The sequence below is a fragment of the Grus americana genome, chromosome 1 (assembly GCF_028858705.1).
Source record: "Grus americana isolate bGruAme1 chromosome 1, bGruAme1.mat, whole genome shotgun sequence".
NCBI lineage: Eukaryota > Metazoa > Chordata > Aves > Gruiformes > Gruidae > Grus > Grus americana.
In genome coordinates, this window is record NC_072852.1 from 54,666,350 (window position 1) to 54,679,766 (window position 13,417).

The 13,417-nt window shown below is 53.4% G+C and overlaps 2 protein-coding genes across 5 annotated transcripts; one reads left to right on the top strand and one right to left on the bottom strand.

Moving 5' to 3' along the window:
- The first annotated feature begins 147 nt into the window (after positions 1-147).
- On the top strand, positions 148-1,195 carry CYREN (cell cycle regulator of NHEJ). The gene is made up of 3 exons (XM_054815285.1): positions 148-296; positions 393-468; positions 690-1,195. Exons 1-3 carry the CDS (start codon positions 163-165, stop codon positions 921-923), a joined length of 444 nt encoding a protein of 147 aa, XP_054671260.1. The 5' UTR covers positions 148-162; the 3' UTR covers positions 924-1,195.
- A 106-nt stretch (positions 1,196-1,301) lies between these two features.
- Positions 1,302-8,435, bottom strand: TMEM140 (transmembrane protein 140). Of its 4 annotated transcripts, none has more exons than XM_054815270.1 (4): positions 8,033-8,435; positions 7,003-7,181; positions 4,855-4,970; positions 1,302-4,063 (listed from the first exon to the last, which is right to left on the bottom strand). In XM_054815270.1, the coding sequence occupies exons 3-4, from the start codon at positions 4,865-4,867 to the stop codon at positions 3,453-3,455; spliced, it is 624 nt and encodes a 207-aa protein (XP_054671245.1). In that variant the 5' UTR covers positions 4,868-4,970; positions 7,003-7,181; positions 8,033-8,435; the 3' UTR covers positions 1,302-3,452. The 4 variants fall into 4 exon arrangements, with proteins under 4 accessions (XP_054671245.1, XP_054671224.1, XP_054671235.1 ...); XM_054815249.1 differs by having other exon boundaries at positions 1,302-4,066; positions 8,033-8,433; XM_054815260.1 differs by lacking the exon at positions 7,003-7,181.
- Positions 8,436-13,417: the final 4,982 nt, after the last annotated feature.

Below are 13,417 nucleotides of genomic sequence, written 5' to 3' on the forward strand. Positions count from 1 at the left end.
AGCAGGCCTTCGTTACAGGCCTTTCTTTTTGGCTACAGGAGCGACGGGAGAACGGTGCCCCGGCGACCGCGGTTGGTGACGGCGGGGGGGGTTCGGGGCTTCCCGCTCGGGGGGTGGGGGGAGGGGGCGGCTCCCGGCGCCGCTCGCCCCGCCCCACGCGCGATGCTTCCGCGCGGGACATGGCGGCGGCGGCTGCTCCCGGCCTGGATGGGGGCGGCGGCGGGGGACGAGCGAGCGGCCGTGGCGCCCCCCGCCAAGGCCGGGCGGCGGAGGAGGCAGGCGACGGCAGGGCCCAGGTAGCGCCGCTGGGGCGGGTGGAGCGGCGCGGGCGGCGGGCGGGCGGGCGAGGCTGGGCCCTGCCCGCGCTGAGTGTCTCCCCGTGCGGTGCTTAGGGCGGCGGCGGTGGTGGTGGTGTACTGCATGAATGAGGCGGAGCTGGTGGACGTGGCCCTGGCGGTGCTAGCCGAGGTGAGCCCGCCCCCCCGGGGGTGGGGACGCGGTCCCGGTCCTTCTGGGAGGCCGCTGGCGCCGGCCTTTGTGCTCTCGGCTGCCTCGCCGGGCGCTGCGGGACAAAACCAGCCTCCACCGTGGACCTGGGGACTGGCGAGGGGATGCGCCCCCTGCCCCCTTGGGGTGCTCCCGGGGTGAAGTCACGCACAGCCGCGTCTGGCTGTTTTCCCCTTGGTCAGAATCTGCAGCGCAAGAAAGGCGAGGAGAAGGCCCAGTCCACGAGCGAAGAGGAGCTGGAGCTCCAGCCAACACCAAACGAAGCTCCTGGAAGCACAGCCAGCACCGGGGGAGGCAGTGACCGCAGCCCGGCTCTGCCATCCCCTCCTGACACTGATGCCGACGCAGAGAGGACAGGCTGGGAGGACTCTGAGGACGACATTCTGAAATACGTCAGGGAGATCTTTTTCAGCTAACATTGCTTCCTCTGCAGCTCCCCAGGAGCAAAGTGGACAGTGGGGAGGGTGTCCCCTCCCACAGCACTGAGGATGGTGGGAGGAGAGCCTGGAGTGGGCTATCTAGCTGCTGTGTTGGTGGCCTGTGGAGCTGGTAGGAGGCCCATGAAGGCCGTGGGGGGAAAAGGAGAGGGGCACTCACATCTCCCAGTGTGTGCTGGGTTCAGTGGGATTCGGTTACGTTCATTTCTATTTGGCATTTCAGAGCCTGGACAGATTAAAGAGGATATTTGGATTTCTGTGAGTGGCAGTGTGCATGGGGGTCTAGGAGGGGATGAGGATGGCTCAGCGTCTTCTTCCCAGCCCAAAGGGGGGATGAACCAACCACATGAGACCAGGGCAGGTACGAGAGCCTTTATTGGAATGAAGAAACAGTCAAACCAGTATCCCTGGCCACATCCCCACCAAGACTGCAGCAGGAGAGATAGCAGACCCTCATGTGCCTGAAGGGGATGGGGGAGAAAGTGGGCACTTCTTTGTGCAGCGTCACAGACATGGCATGGAGCAGTCCTGTGCACCGCCATGGCAGAGACACCCCATCCAGCGCTCTGGCTGTGATGGCCCAGCTGGGGCACTGCACCCCAGCCTGTGGCAGCCCTGGCCCTGCTCCCTGAGCGCACCCTTGCATGGGGTGTGTATTGGGCTGAGCTGACTGTGGTGAGCTGCCCACTGTGGTGGGTTGACCCTGGCTGGAGGCCAGGTGCCCACCAAAGCTGCTCTATCACTCCCCCTAGCTTAACTAGACAGGGGAGAAAAAAGGTATAATGAAAGGCTTGTGGGCTGAAATAAGGACAGGGAGATCCCTTGCTAATTACCATCCCAGGCAAGACGGACTAAACTTAGAGCAAAATTCATCTAACATTACTGAGCAATGAGAAATAAAACCAAATCTTAAAACACCTCCCCCCACCCCTCCCTTTTTCCCAGGCTCAACTTCACTCCCGATTTCTACCTACTCCCCTGCTCAGAGGCACAGGGGGACGGTGAATGGGGGTTGTGGTCAGTTGATCACACCTTGCTTCTGCCACTCCTTCATCCTCAGGGGGAGGACTCCTCACATTCTTCCTGTGCTCCAGCGTGGGGTCCCTCCCATGGGGTCACAAGTCCTGCCAGCAAACCTGCTCCTGCGTGGGCTCCTCTCTCCATGGGTCCACAGGTCCTGCCCGGAGCCTGCTCCAGCGCTGGCTTCCCATGGGGTCACAGCCTCCTTCAGGCGTCTCCACCTGCTCCAGTGTGGGGTCCTCCGCGGGCTGCAAGTGGAATCTCCACTCCCCATCATCCTTCCTCCATGGGCTGCAGGGGGACAGCCTGCCTCACCATGGTTTTCACCATGGGCTGCAGGGGGATCTCTGCTCCGGTTCCTGGAGCACCTCCTCCCCCTCCTTCTGCACTGACCTTGGTGTCTGCAGAGTTTCTTACATCTTCTCACTCCTCTCTCTGGCTGCAAAAGGTCCCACTAGGTTGTTTTTTTTTTTTTCCTTCTTAACTCTTATCCCAGAGGTGCTACCACCGTTGGTGATTGGCTCGGCCTTGGCCAGCAGCGGGCCTGTCTTGGAGCCGGCTGGCATTGGCTCTGTCGGACATGGGGGAAGCTTCTAGTAGCTTGTCACAGAAGCCACGCCTGTACCCCCCCTGCTACCAAAACCTTGCCGCACAAACCCAATACACTCTCGCACTGAACTAGTCTCTCCTGGTGTCTCAAAGGCTGCTGGAGTGCTGGGCTCAGCCCTGTAATATCAGTGAGGACAAACCTGGGGCTCTGCACCAAAATCTTTTGCTTCCTTGTGGAACCCCCCATTATTAGGACTGTGTTAAGTTGTTAGGCTGCCCCTCCAGGTGTTCTGCTGCTGCTGGGGTTGAATGTGGGCCACTTCACCTGATGAACTACAGCAGAGTCACTCCAGATACTGTTCTAGCAGGTGAAGTACAGGTGCTCCTGCTGAAGACAGTATTTTCATTGTGCCTCTGGTGTTGCCACCACTGTGATGGCAATGTGAAGCCAGAGCTCCTCGAGTCATAATTGCCTCAAGAGACATCCCTGGTTAGCCCAGGAGGTGGAGAAGCAGCAGAGTCTCTTTGGGCAACTGCAAGAAACGAAGCCTGTTTGCTTTTCTGCCTGCCTATATTTAGGCTAGATATGGCCAGAGGGACACATCCACTGGGTGCTGGTTCTGATCTGTTCCCCACAGTCCTCTGAATCAGGGCCAGAAATGCTGTCCCTTTGATGTGCCCCAGGCTGAGGGGTGTGTTACGTGCTGCTGTTGCCAGGATGCTCCCACACCGTGCTGTGGGTGTTGGTGCCTGCTGCCCACTCCCTGCAGGAGTGCTGCAATCACAGCTCTATGCCAGAGCATGGCTGGACATGGGCCTTTGGACTAAGGATCAAATTCCTGCCAGTGACTAAAGCTGTAGTGAGATTACCGTTTTAAATCTGTTTATCAATAGCTCTTGCATCTTCTTCACTGTCTGGCCTCAATGGGCAGGGCCTCCTCAGTAAAAGGGCTTTGACATGTGTGTGTGCTTGTCCCAGCTGAGGTACACAGTGGCAGTGAGAATCTGGAGCAGTAGCAGAGCCTGAGTCCCAACCAGTGCCAGGAAGCCCTCAGTGAAATCAGAGAGCTGGATCCACTGCGAGGTTTGGAAAAGAAATATACCCAGGCCTGCAGACAGGCCTGTCATCTTGATGATGAGTATGATGAGGATCACTTTCCAGCCCTCTCTCTCCTCTGCACACTTCACATGTGCAACAAAAATGGGGTAGAACATGCTGAAGACCAGGCAGGCATACACACAAACCCTGGCTAATGCCATGCCTGGTAGGCTGATGCCGATCACCTGCAGATGCTTGTACTTTAGGCACTGCAGCTCCCCAGCTGTCTCGTTCCACAGGCAGAAGTTGTAAAAGCCAATACGTTTGTCAGGGAGGTCGACCAGGTTCCCAGCTTCCCACAGCAGTGCGTAGAACATCAATGCCAAGACCCCGGCAGCCTCGAGGAAGATCAGCGCACAGAGCAGGTGCCCGGTGCACCTCTGTTGCAGCAGACCCATCCTGATGCCTGCATGCTTTCTTGATACCATGGGAAAGCCTGCTGTAGGGATGCCTGCTGCAAAACATGAAGGGGGGGACCCCTTGGTTGTTGCATGTTACGGCACCCTTCCCAAGGTGTGCTCTGAGCCTGTGTCACTGAGGTCTCAGGACTCCCCTTGCAAGTACAGCAGGAGTGTCTCAGTCCTGCCTCTGTCTGTGCTGTGCATGTGTTACTGGGTCGAGGTGGGTGCATTTCTGGTCACAGCAAAAGTGGCTTAATGATATCCTGTGCGTGGACCAGTACTGGGAGGACAGCGTGGCTCCCTTAGCCCCACACGTGCCCTTTGCACCATGGTCTCATGTTGGACAAGAGAGGCGTTTGTCAGCAAACTGCAGTGCTGGGAGGGGAGTAAAACACTACTGTCTGGTAAGGAGAAGGTTAAGAGCTATTCTGGGAAAATGCTTTTCTTTCAGTTCTGGTCAGACAAGGACATCCCTTGTGATCTTTGGACAACTGAGTAAAATGCAGGCATGACAGGGTCTGAAGTGCAGAGCTCCCCCTGCCTCCCCACCCCCCTCACAGCCCTGAGAAATCTGGTGCCATTGATGCCACAAGTTTCCAGCACCCACATGCCCCTGAGGCTCATGCATGCCCATACGTTTCTGGGCACAGCAGGGCTGATTGCCCACAGCCCTGCTCCCCACTGAGGCTGGTAGACATGGTGCTTCTCTGTCCCAGTTGCCTGAGGACTGATGCCCCACATGGACTGGCAGTTGTGACACCACAAAAAGGCACCATGGACCCACCCGCAGCCACTCACCCTCCTCTGGGGCCCAGGGGAGATGGGTGCTAGGGAGACAGACCTGTGATTGCCATCCTCTTCGTTCCTCTCTCAGACTTCCTGGCAAACCCGACTCCCTGCTCCTCTCCCAGAAATGTGGATTGTCCTCAGTGCCCACTTGCAGGCTTCTGCTTTGTGCTGAAAAAGAGAAAAATGGCATCATGAAGGGGTATCCCTGGCTGCAGAGCCATGTGGCATCACAGCACTGGCCACCCACGTCTGCACAGAGATGCAAACACAGAGCAAGGAGCTCAGAGACCTTGGCTTCAAGCTCAGCTGCTGGCTTCATGCTCTGCAAATAACCCCTTTCCTGCCTTTGCCAAGCATTACCTCCAATGAATCATTTACCAGCATGCTGCAGAATGAGACCTCACGTATGTGTAATTTCACCAGGGTTTGTCTTGCCCCTGGTATCACCTCTTGGTTTGTCTGTTTTTACACATGCTCTCCTGCAGCCAGGCATTGCTGTTCTTCCTCTCCCTGTCCTGCAAGGGCTCATGCCCACCCACTGTTCTCTCTGCCATCCTGCCTCGCATCCCTCAGAGGGAGAACAAGCTGCACTTGGAGGGGGCTCTCTGTTAGCCAACCAGCTTCCCAGCAACTTCTGTCAGAACTCGGAGCTGGGACTGGTACAGCCCAGCCAGCTCCTGGCTGTGCCCACCTACCAACCCTTGCTGTCATATTTTTTTAGATCAGTTTCCTAAGGAAGGTAGGCTTGTAGAAACACGGGCTTTTTGTTCAATCATCTCATGCTACCTTTTGTTTATTCCCCCTCCATAAAATACAAAAGCAATTAAAAATTGTCCTAGTTGCACTTGTTTACTAGAGAGGGGACAGAGAATTAAATTCCTAGCAGGTTCGTGGAAATACATGGCAGGGGTGTAGGAGAGCCACCTCAGAGACCCTGTGCTGCTTTGTGATCTCTGCATGTGTGAGGGCCCAGGGAAATCCCATGGTATCTCTGCGTTCTCTGCTTTGAGGCTCATCTCTTTAAGGACCTATTTTCTTTTCGCAGCTGTGATGGTGCAACACCACACCATTCCCCTGCTCTTGAGCTGCTGGGTACTTGGTGCAATTTCCCCACACACACACTTTTCGGGGCCACATGCATAGGCAGCAGTCTAGAGCATTAAGGCACCCCCTTAATGTTCCTGGCTCTTTCTTCATTTGGCAATGGTAGCAACCTGGTACATCTGTACTTGGATCATGAAACTCTTCCTCTCCTGTTGGGAACAATAATAACAATCAAACACCTCCCGACAGCCTGGTCATGACCCAAAAGGAGGGGATGCCAGAAAAGTTCTGAGTCTACGCAGCTGGTAAAAAGTACCAGAATATTTCATCATCCAAGTTGGGCCGAAGTGGAAAAGTACCTGACAAAAGTCAATTATCTCAGATCCTGTAAGTAGCGACTCTAAGCGAGACCTGGATCGCAGCACCTCCTCTGATTTGAGACGCCTCTCAAGCACAAACTCCTTGAGGACCGTCTGCCGACAAAGCTGACGGGAGGCCAGGGTGAAGTCAGTGTCCTCGAGACTCAACCATTACCCACCGAGGAATGCTGATGCATTGTATTTACTCTAAACTCAGAGAGGGAAATTTTAACTATAAGCTAGCTTTCTTCATCCACCTCTCTACCTATTTATGTGTATAAATATACATATTTGCCTTCACGAGTGTGGGTGTCATATGTCACTGGGCCCAAATATTTCTATCTGTGTGTACTTGCATTTTGTGTTCATATATATATATATGTACCTATACACTTTAAGATACCTTATAGTAAGCTAGCGTGAATCGTCATCTTCGAATCTGTAATTAAGTCGCTGTTTTGATCACAATAGATCTTACTGAATGACTTTTAAATCTTTCAATTAGTCAATCGTTGAGTGCTGCTAAAATTCAACCTTTGATTTAACTCATTCTACTAAAAAATTTTGAATTGCTACTAAATCATAACTGTGTCAAACACCTTCATCCACAACACTAGTGGTTCCCCTCTGCTCACTCTGCCAAATTGCAGGCAGATTTGCCCCTCAGCCACCTCCCCAGCCCAGCAGGTAAATCCCAGTCCCCAGGTGTGGCTGTGACCGGCACAGAAACATGCCTGGTGCAGGTGCCCTGTGCCAGCTGGGGCAGAGAGCGCATGGCTGGCCTGGAGGTGACATACCAGGGCAGCCACAGACGCAGCATCCGAGGCTGGTTTGGAGGCAGCAAGGCTGAGAAGCAGCGGATAAACAGGAAAGAGCTGTCACTCGGTGTCCAGCTGGGGCTTCTCCCAGACGTCTGCAGCCCCTCTGCCTCTAAGGGGACACCTGTGACTTTGGACAGGACGGTCTGTGGCTCTACCTCAAAGGGGCAAGAAAGAGGAACCTGAATATTTCGCAGCAAGCCCCAGTCTGGCTTCACCCCCTTGTTCCTGTGCAGGCATCGCTGGAAGCACTGGAATTCACCATGGGAGAGCTCTGTGTCTCAGTCCCCCAGGCAGAGAGAGGCTCCATGTGCACGGCTCAGGAGCTCCCTGGGGTGTTTGTGTGCGAGATGGGGCTCATCGGAACCCTCTGTGCTGCTGGGACCACAAGGCCCTTCCCTCTGCTGGCTTGCAGGCAGGTGAGCAGCGAGCTGCTGGCCGAGTGCCTGGGCAAAGGCAGCGGGACGGGGAGGTCAAGGCACGCAGCTTCAGCGCAGGATCTGGCCTCTGTACAGGGACAAACATGTCTGTGGAGCTGCTGAACCCTGCTGCAGCAAGCAGGCTGAATGCAAAGGGGTGAAGGAATGGGCATTTTCTCTTGCACCGGAAAGTCCCCCAGAAGACATGGATTTCCTGCATCTGCCTTCCCCGGCTGCCGGGGGGAGTAATGACGTGCAAGAGCGGTGGGAAAGGCAGGCAGCTTTGGACTTGGCACCTTTCCTTCGAGCCACCTGCTCTCCCCCAGGATCCCTCTTCCCCTCTCAGGCAGGATCAGGGGAAACTGCAGGTGAAGAAAGGCCGACAAAGCTCAGCATTGCTGGCAAACAGAAACCAGCCAGCGGCACACAGATTAGACTGCAGAAGAACTGCCCCGAAAGTGTCCCACAGCTGGGGAAGGACCTTCTCCCTCCCACACGTTTGCACGCCGCAACACCACTTCTTCCTCTGGCAGCCCCCCCCAATGCCAGCAAGCATTAAAAAAGTGGGGGAGTCAGTGGAGGATACTTACAGGCTGGGTGCGGAGCCAAAACACACTGGAGAGGGCCGAGGTGCTGCCCTGGCGAGCTGAGCTGGTCTGTGGCTGCTGCCAGGTCCTGTGCTGGCTGGCCTCTGACACCACAGCCCGTTTTGTCACAGGCAGCTGCCTCTGCTTTCTGTTTTGGTTTTGAGGGCCATGGGAACCATGGGATGCTCCTCCCCGATACTGCGTCATCTAAATATGAGCAAGAAAACAAGCCGAACCCACCCACTGCCGTCGGAGCTGGGGCAGGTTTGGACTTTCTTCTTCCAGCTGTGCTAACTGACGCGAATAACTGACCAGGTTAAGCTCACCCAGGAAAGTTGTGCTACTAGAGCGGCTTGCATGTCCGTGGGAGCTGAAATGAGTTTGTCTGGACACTTCTGCAGAGGTGACTGTATCCCAGTGCTGACCCTGGTACCACAGCACTGTCGGAGTTCACTGACTACTTTGCCCTTCTTGCACTTTGAACGCTGCTCACCCACCCTCTGCTTCCCAGACCCAGCTTCGCCCAGCTCCCCCTTGCCCTCAGACACCGCCTACGCAGGCACAGCTCAGAAGAAGCAGCAAGTTGCCTGCTGCGACAGGAAACCTGTGAAACCTCGAGTTACGTAAGGGGCAAAACTCTCCTTCCTTTAGTCCTCCTGGCATGACGCAGAACCATTTGTCCTGTCCCGTAAGCAGCCTTGGTGGTGTGTCTGTTAGTAGAGGTGTATGTGTGGGACACCTAGCCATGAAGCTGTTCACAGAGTCCCACCTAGTAATTCCATATTTAGGCATGGTCTGGAAACCTCCAGGTGGTACATAGGTTGTGAGCCTGTAATATTGGCACTCACATCCAAGAGCACAAGGTAGGTGAAATGAAATACGGGAGGAAGCCCTAAGAGAAGCTCAATGGATAGAGCCATCAGGCAGGTGGTGACGGGGAAGTGCCTTCCTATCTGGCCTGTGTGTGGAATAATTTTAGCCTTGAGAAGTATGGGGATTTGGATCGAGGTGGTTCAGATCACAAGATGGCTTGGTGTACTGGTTTTGGCTGGGAAAGAGTTAATTTTCTTCTTAGTAGCTAGTACTGGGCTATGTTTTAGATTTGTGCTGAAAAATTTGCGCTGATTTTGTGTTGTAATGTAGAGATGGGCTTACACAGAGCCAAGGTCTTTTCTGCACCTCTCACCACCCCACCAGCGAGTAGGCTGGGGGCGCTCAGGAAGTTGGGAGGGGACACAGCTGGGACAGCTGACCCCAACAGACCAAAGGGATATTCCGTGCCATATGACATCACGCTCAGCATATAAAGCTGGAGGAAGAAGAAGGAAGGGGGGGGACGTATTAAACTGTCTTTGTCTCAACCCATGACTTTTCTCACTTTTACCCTTCTGATTCTTTCCCCCATCCTGCCAGAGGTTAGTGAGCAAGCAGTTGCGTGGTGCTCAGCTGGTGGCTGGGGCAAAACCACAACAGTCCTTTTTGGCACCCAGCATGGGGCTCAAAGGGTTCAAGATAACGACAGATTTGATTGGAATGTGCCAGACTGAATTTATAGCTGTTATTGCTGTTTAGCTATTAATTGGCAGGCTCCTGTGCTTGCCATGGGGCTTGCTTTCCTTATTGTATATTAGAGTCTAGTCCTCATTAGCGGCTGCTTTTTGCTTTCACTGCTCGCTGTACTGCTGTACGGCTTATCATCTGACTCTGCTGTGCCTGGGAACATTTTGATAACAGCAATGGTCATGTGCCTGGGCTGGCAGATGGCCGGGGCATCGCTGCTGTTTCTGTGCTGCTGGACCGGACAGGCTGGAGCTCCTCTGTGAACGTGAGTCGAAGGGACTGTGACCTGTGGATGAGCCCACATGGGAGCAGGACACCCCGAAGCATCTGTGGCCGTGAATAAGTCCACATCTGAGCAGGTTTATCTCAAAGTGTCTGTGGTCATGGTTATGTCCGTGCCACAGCAGGTATACCTTTGAAAGGACTGTGGCCCAAGGACACACATGCTGGAGAAAGTACACTTGAAGTATCCGTGGCTGTGCATGAGGTCATGCTGGGGCACCTCAAAGCGTGTGGCCATGGATGAGCCCATGACAAAGCAGGTTTACTTCTGAAGGGACTGTGGCTGTGGGTAAGGCTACGCTGGAGCAGGTATATCTCTGAAGACATTGTGGCCCATGGAGAAGGCCACGCTGGAACAGGTGCACCTCAAAGTGACTGTGGCTGTGGATAATAAGTCCGTGCTGCAGCAGGCATACCCATGAAGAGACTGTGGTTCATAGATAAGGCTCCACTTGGAGCAGGTGCTCCCCTAAGGGACTGCAGTCTGTGGATAAGTCCAAGCCAGAGTGGGGACAAGGGGAGGACTTCATTGCTGTGTTAAACCCTATAACCTGGCCCCAAGGGTCCATGGGTGGAGATTGTGATGGAAATACCTTTAAATTGTTGTAACTCCGGATTTGAGTTGCACATTATAGGAATTACTACAGCAGGAACCACCTGAACCAATGGAGGAGAAGCCTTGCAAGAAGCAGTGCAAGTGCAGCAGTGACCTGACCTGATCTGGCTTTGGTGCCCAGTAACTCCACACAACACACCACCTCTCGAGCCATCCTGAGTGACTGCCATAACACATGGAGCCCTAAGTCATGGGCTAAATGAACTTAATGGACATTTTGTGGACATTTATGGACATTTTACAGATGTTTCACAGGGGTGGTACATAGGCTAAGGGAATGATATCTGTGTAGTATATCAAAGGATGGAAAGAGGGGTGGTGGGTAATGAGAAGGGATTGGATAGTGTGGTACCTGAGCATGACGTAAATGGTATGGAATAAGGGGTGCAGAATGTGCTGGTTTTGGCTGGGATAGAGTTAGTCTTCTTCATAGTAGCTGGTATGGGGCTGTGTTGTGGATTTGTGCTGAAAACAGTGTTGATACTACAGAGATGTTTTCGTTACTGCTGAGCAGTGCTTACATAGAGCCAAGGCCTTTTCTGCTTCTCGCACCCCCCACCAGCGAGTAGGCTGGGGGTGCACAAGAAGTTGGGAGGTGACACAGCTGGGACAGCTGACCGCAACTGACCAAAGAGATATTCCTTACGATATGACGTCATGCTTAGCATGTAAACCTGGGGGAAGAAGAAGAGGGGGATGTTCAGAGTGATCGCGTTTGTCTTCCCAAGTAACAGTTACACGTGATGGAGCCCTGCTTTCCTGGAGATGGCTGAACACCTGCCTGCCCATGGGGAGTGGTGAATGAATTCCTTGTTCTGCTTTGCTTGCACGTGCGACTTTTGCTTTACCTGTTAAACTGTCTTTATCTCAGCCCACAAGTTTTCTCACTTTTACCCTTCTGATTCTCTCCCCATCCTGCCGGGGGGGGGGGGGGGGGGGCAGCGAGCGAGTGGCTGCGTGGTGCTTCGCTGCTGGCTGGGGCAAAACTGTGACACTTGGACAGGGGTTACAGTGCGAGAAATCAGGTGTGGGGGTTTGCTTGCAGCAAATAAAGCCTAGCAGGCCATAGCTGCTGAGCTGAATGTGGTGAATGGCAGGGACACAAAAAGAAGCCTTGGGGCTGAACATGGCTGTCATATAACACTGGGGCTGCTGGCTGGGAAATTAAGGAATGAGCAGAGACCACAAAGGCGAGACCTCTGTTCCAGTGAAGAAACATGCATTGGCAGGAGGCATGTTTGTGCTCTCGAGGGGCGGTCACACAGTTTGGCCTCATGCCACTCATATTTCTGTCATTCAGGGAGGAAAAGGGTGTATGATTTGGGTCTGGTGATCACCAACTCCTTAAATGACCTCAGCACTGCAAGGGAGGCTGCTGTTTTGCTGCCACAGGCAGAAGGCACAAGCAGCTCATTCACAAACATCCTCACTTTGCATTGGGGTCCTGTTTGCTGGGGCAATCATGATGACTGCCACAGTGGTTCTGCTCCATCATGCCACAGCCCTTCTCCCTTGAACCAATGTCCTCCTAGATCAGTGGCTGATCCCCTTTCCATCTCCTGCAACTGAGCCTTCATGACTGTCATAGATGACCGCACATCCTGGCTTTAGCCTTTGCACACACTTCCATCTCTGTGGCCTTCTCTGCACTGCTCAGAGCAATAAATACACTATTTGGCAATGTTACCCTTGGAGCGTGGCATCTTCCTGGCCAGAGCTGGTTGCCCGATTCTGCACCTATGGCAGAACTGCTCCTCAGTGTTTCCCAAGGAACTCTGTGTCTCCTCCCCTGCAGAGTCTCAGTCTCTGCTGCTTGTAATGACTCCTGGGATGCCACAGCTGCCAGCAGGGAGAGGTCCAGTCAGCCTCTGGCTCAAGACTTGCCCTTGGTCCCAGCTGACCTTTTGATTCTGGAGGCCTCCTTCCACATGTTTGGCTGCCTTTCTGGCAGGTAGTTCCCCTGCCTTCTACTGCCAGGTGTTTGGGTAGGAAAGATTGTGCCTGAAGGCAGGGCAGGATGCAATATGCCCTGCCATTCTCCTTCCTAGGGACATTTTACAGGTGTCCCCTGGCTGCCCCTTTGGCTTCAGATGCTCAAAATCCACCTGATGATGGAGCAATTGGGGATGAGAGGTGTGATGGGTGTGGGGTGGGGGTAAGCAAGATGATCATCAACATGTCTCATGGAGAAAGAACTGGAAGGGAGAGGAGAAAGAGAGCAGGGCTTCCACATCTGTGCCTAGAGGTAGGAGAGACTGGATGGAGTGTTTGGGCTGCTGGGACCTGGTATCTGCGGGTGGGAAAGGAAAGCACTTCCCAGGAGCCAGCTTCCACTAAATTCCTGTGTGATTGTTTCTTCCTGGAATTGTTTCCTGAAATAGAAATGTCATTGCTTGTGTTCATTAAGGAGATGTTCACATGGCTTTAGCATGGAATGAACTGCTCTGCAGCTCTTGTTTTCTCATGGTGCAGTTAAAGCACAAACAGCAACAGTCAGCAGTTACGATACTAGCAATCACAAGTAAAGCATGACATGAGCTGGGACTTTCAAAAGTGTTTTGCACATTTTAGCCTGCTGTTTTAAAAGTAAGGTACTATACTCGCTTCCCAGAAGTTGGTCATGACCCTGGTTCTCATTCCTGACGGAATCTCCACAGCAGAACTCTGTTTCCTCTAGTTATTCAAAAACTCTCTCATCTATAGCTAGTACTGCCCCATTCTACCATACTTGAGGGATTCCCGTGGAAGTCCTTAGGCTGGTGAGAAAAGATGTTGGAGTTCACTTCATATTCTTCTACATTGTTTAGAAATCACTTTTATTCAGAAGAAATTGTAAAATGATTATTTTTTTCTCTCATCTGTAATCTACTGACAACTAAAAATAAATACATCTCAGTGAAATGAAACCAACTCTGCTTCTCTTCATATAG

Coding starts and splice junctions, on each gene's coding strand:
- CYREN (XM_054815285.1), top strand. CDS start 163: ATGCTTCCGCGCGGGACATGGCGGCGGCGGCTGCTCCCGGCCTGGATG. Junction 297..392: donor CAGGCGACGGCAGGGCCCAG/GTAGCGCCGCTG, acceptor TGCGGTGCTTAG/GGCGGCGGCGGTGGTGGTGG. Junction 469..689: donor CCCTGGCGGTGCTAGCCGAG/GTGAGCCCGCCC, acceptor CCCCTTGGTCAG/AATCTGCAGCGCAAGAAAGG.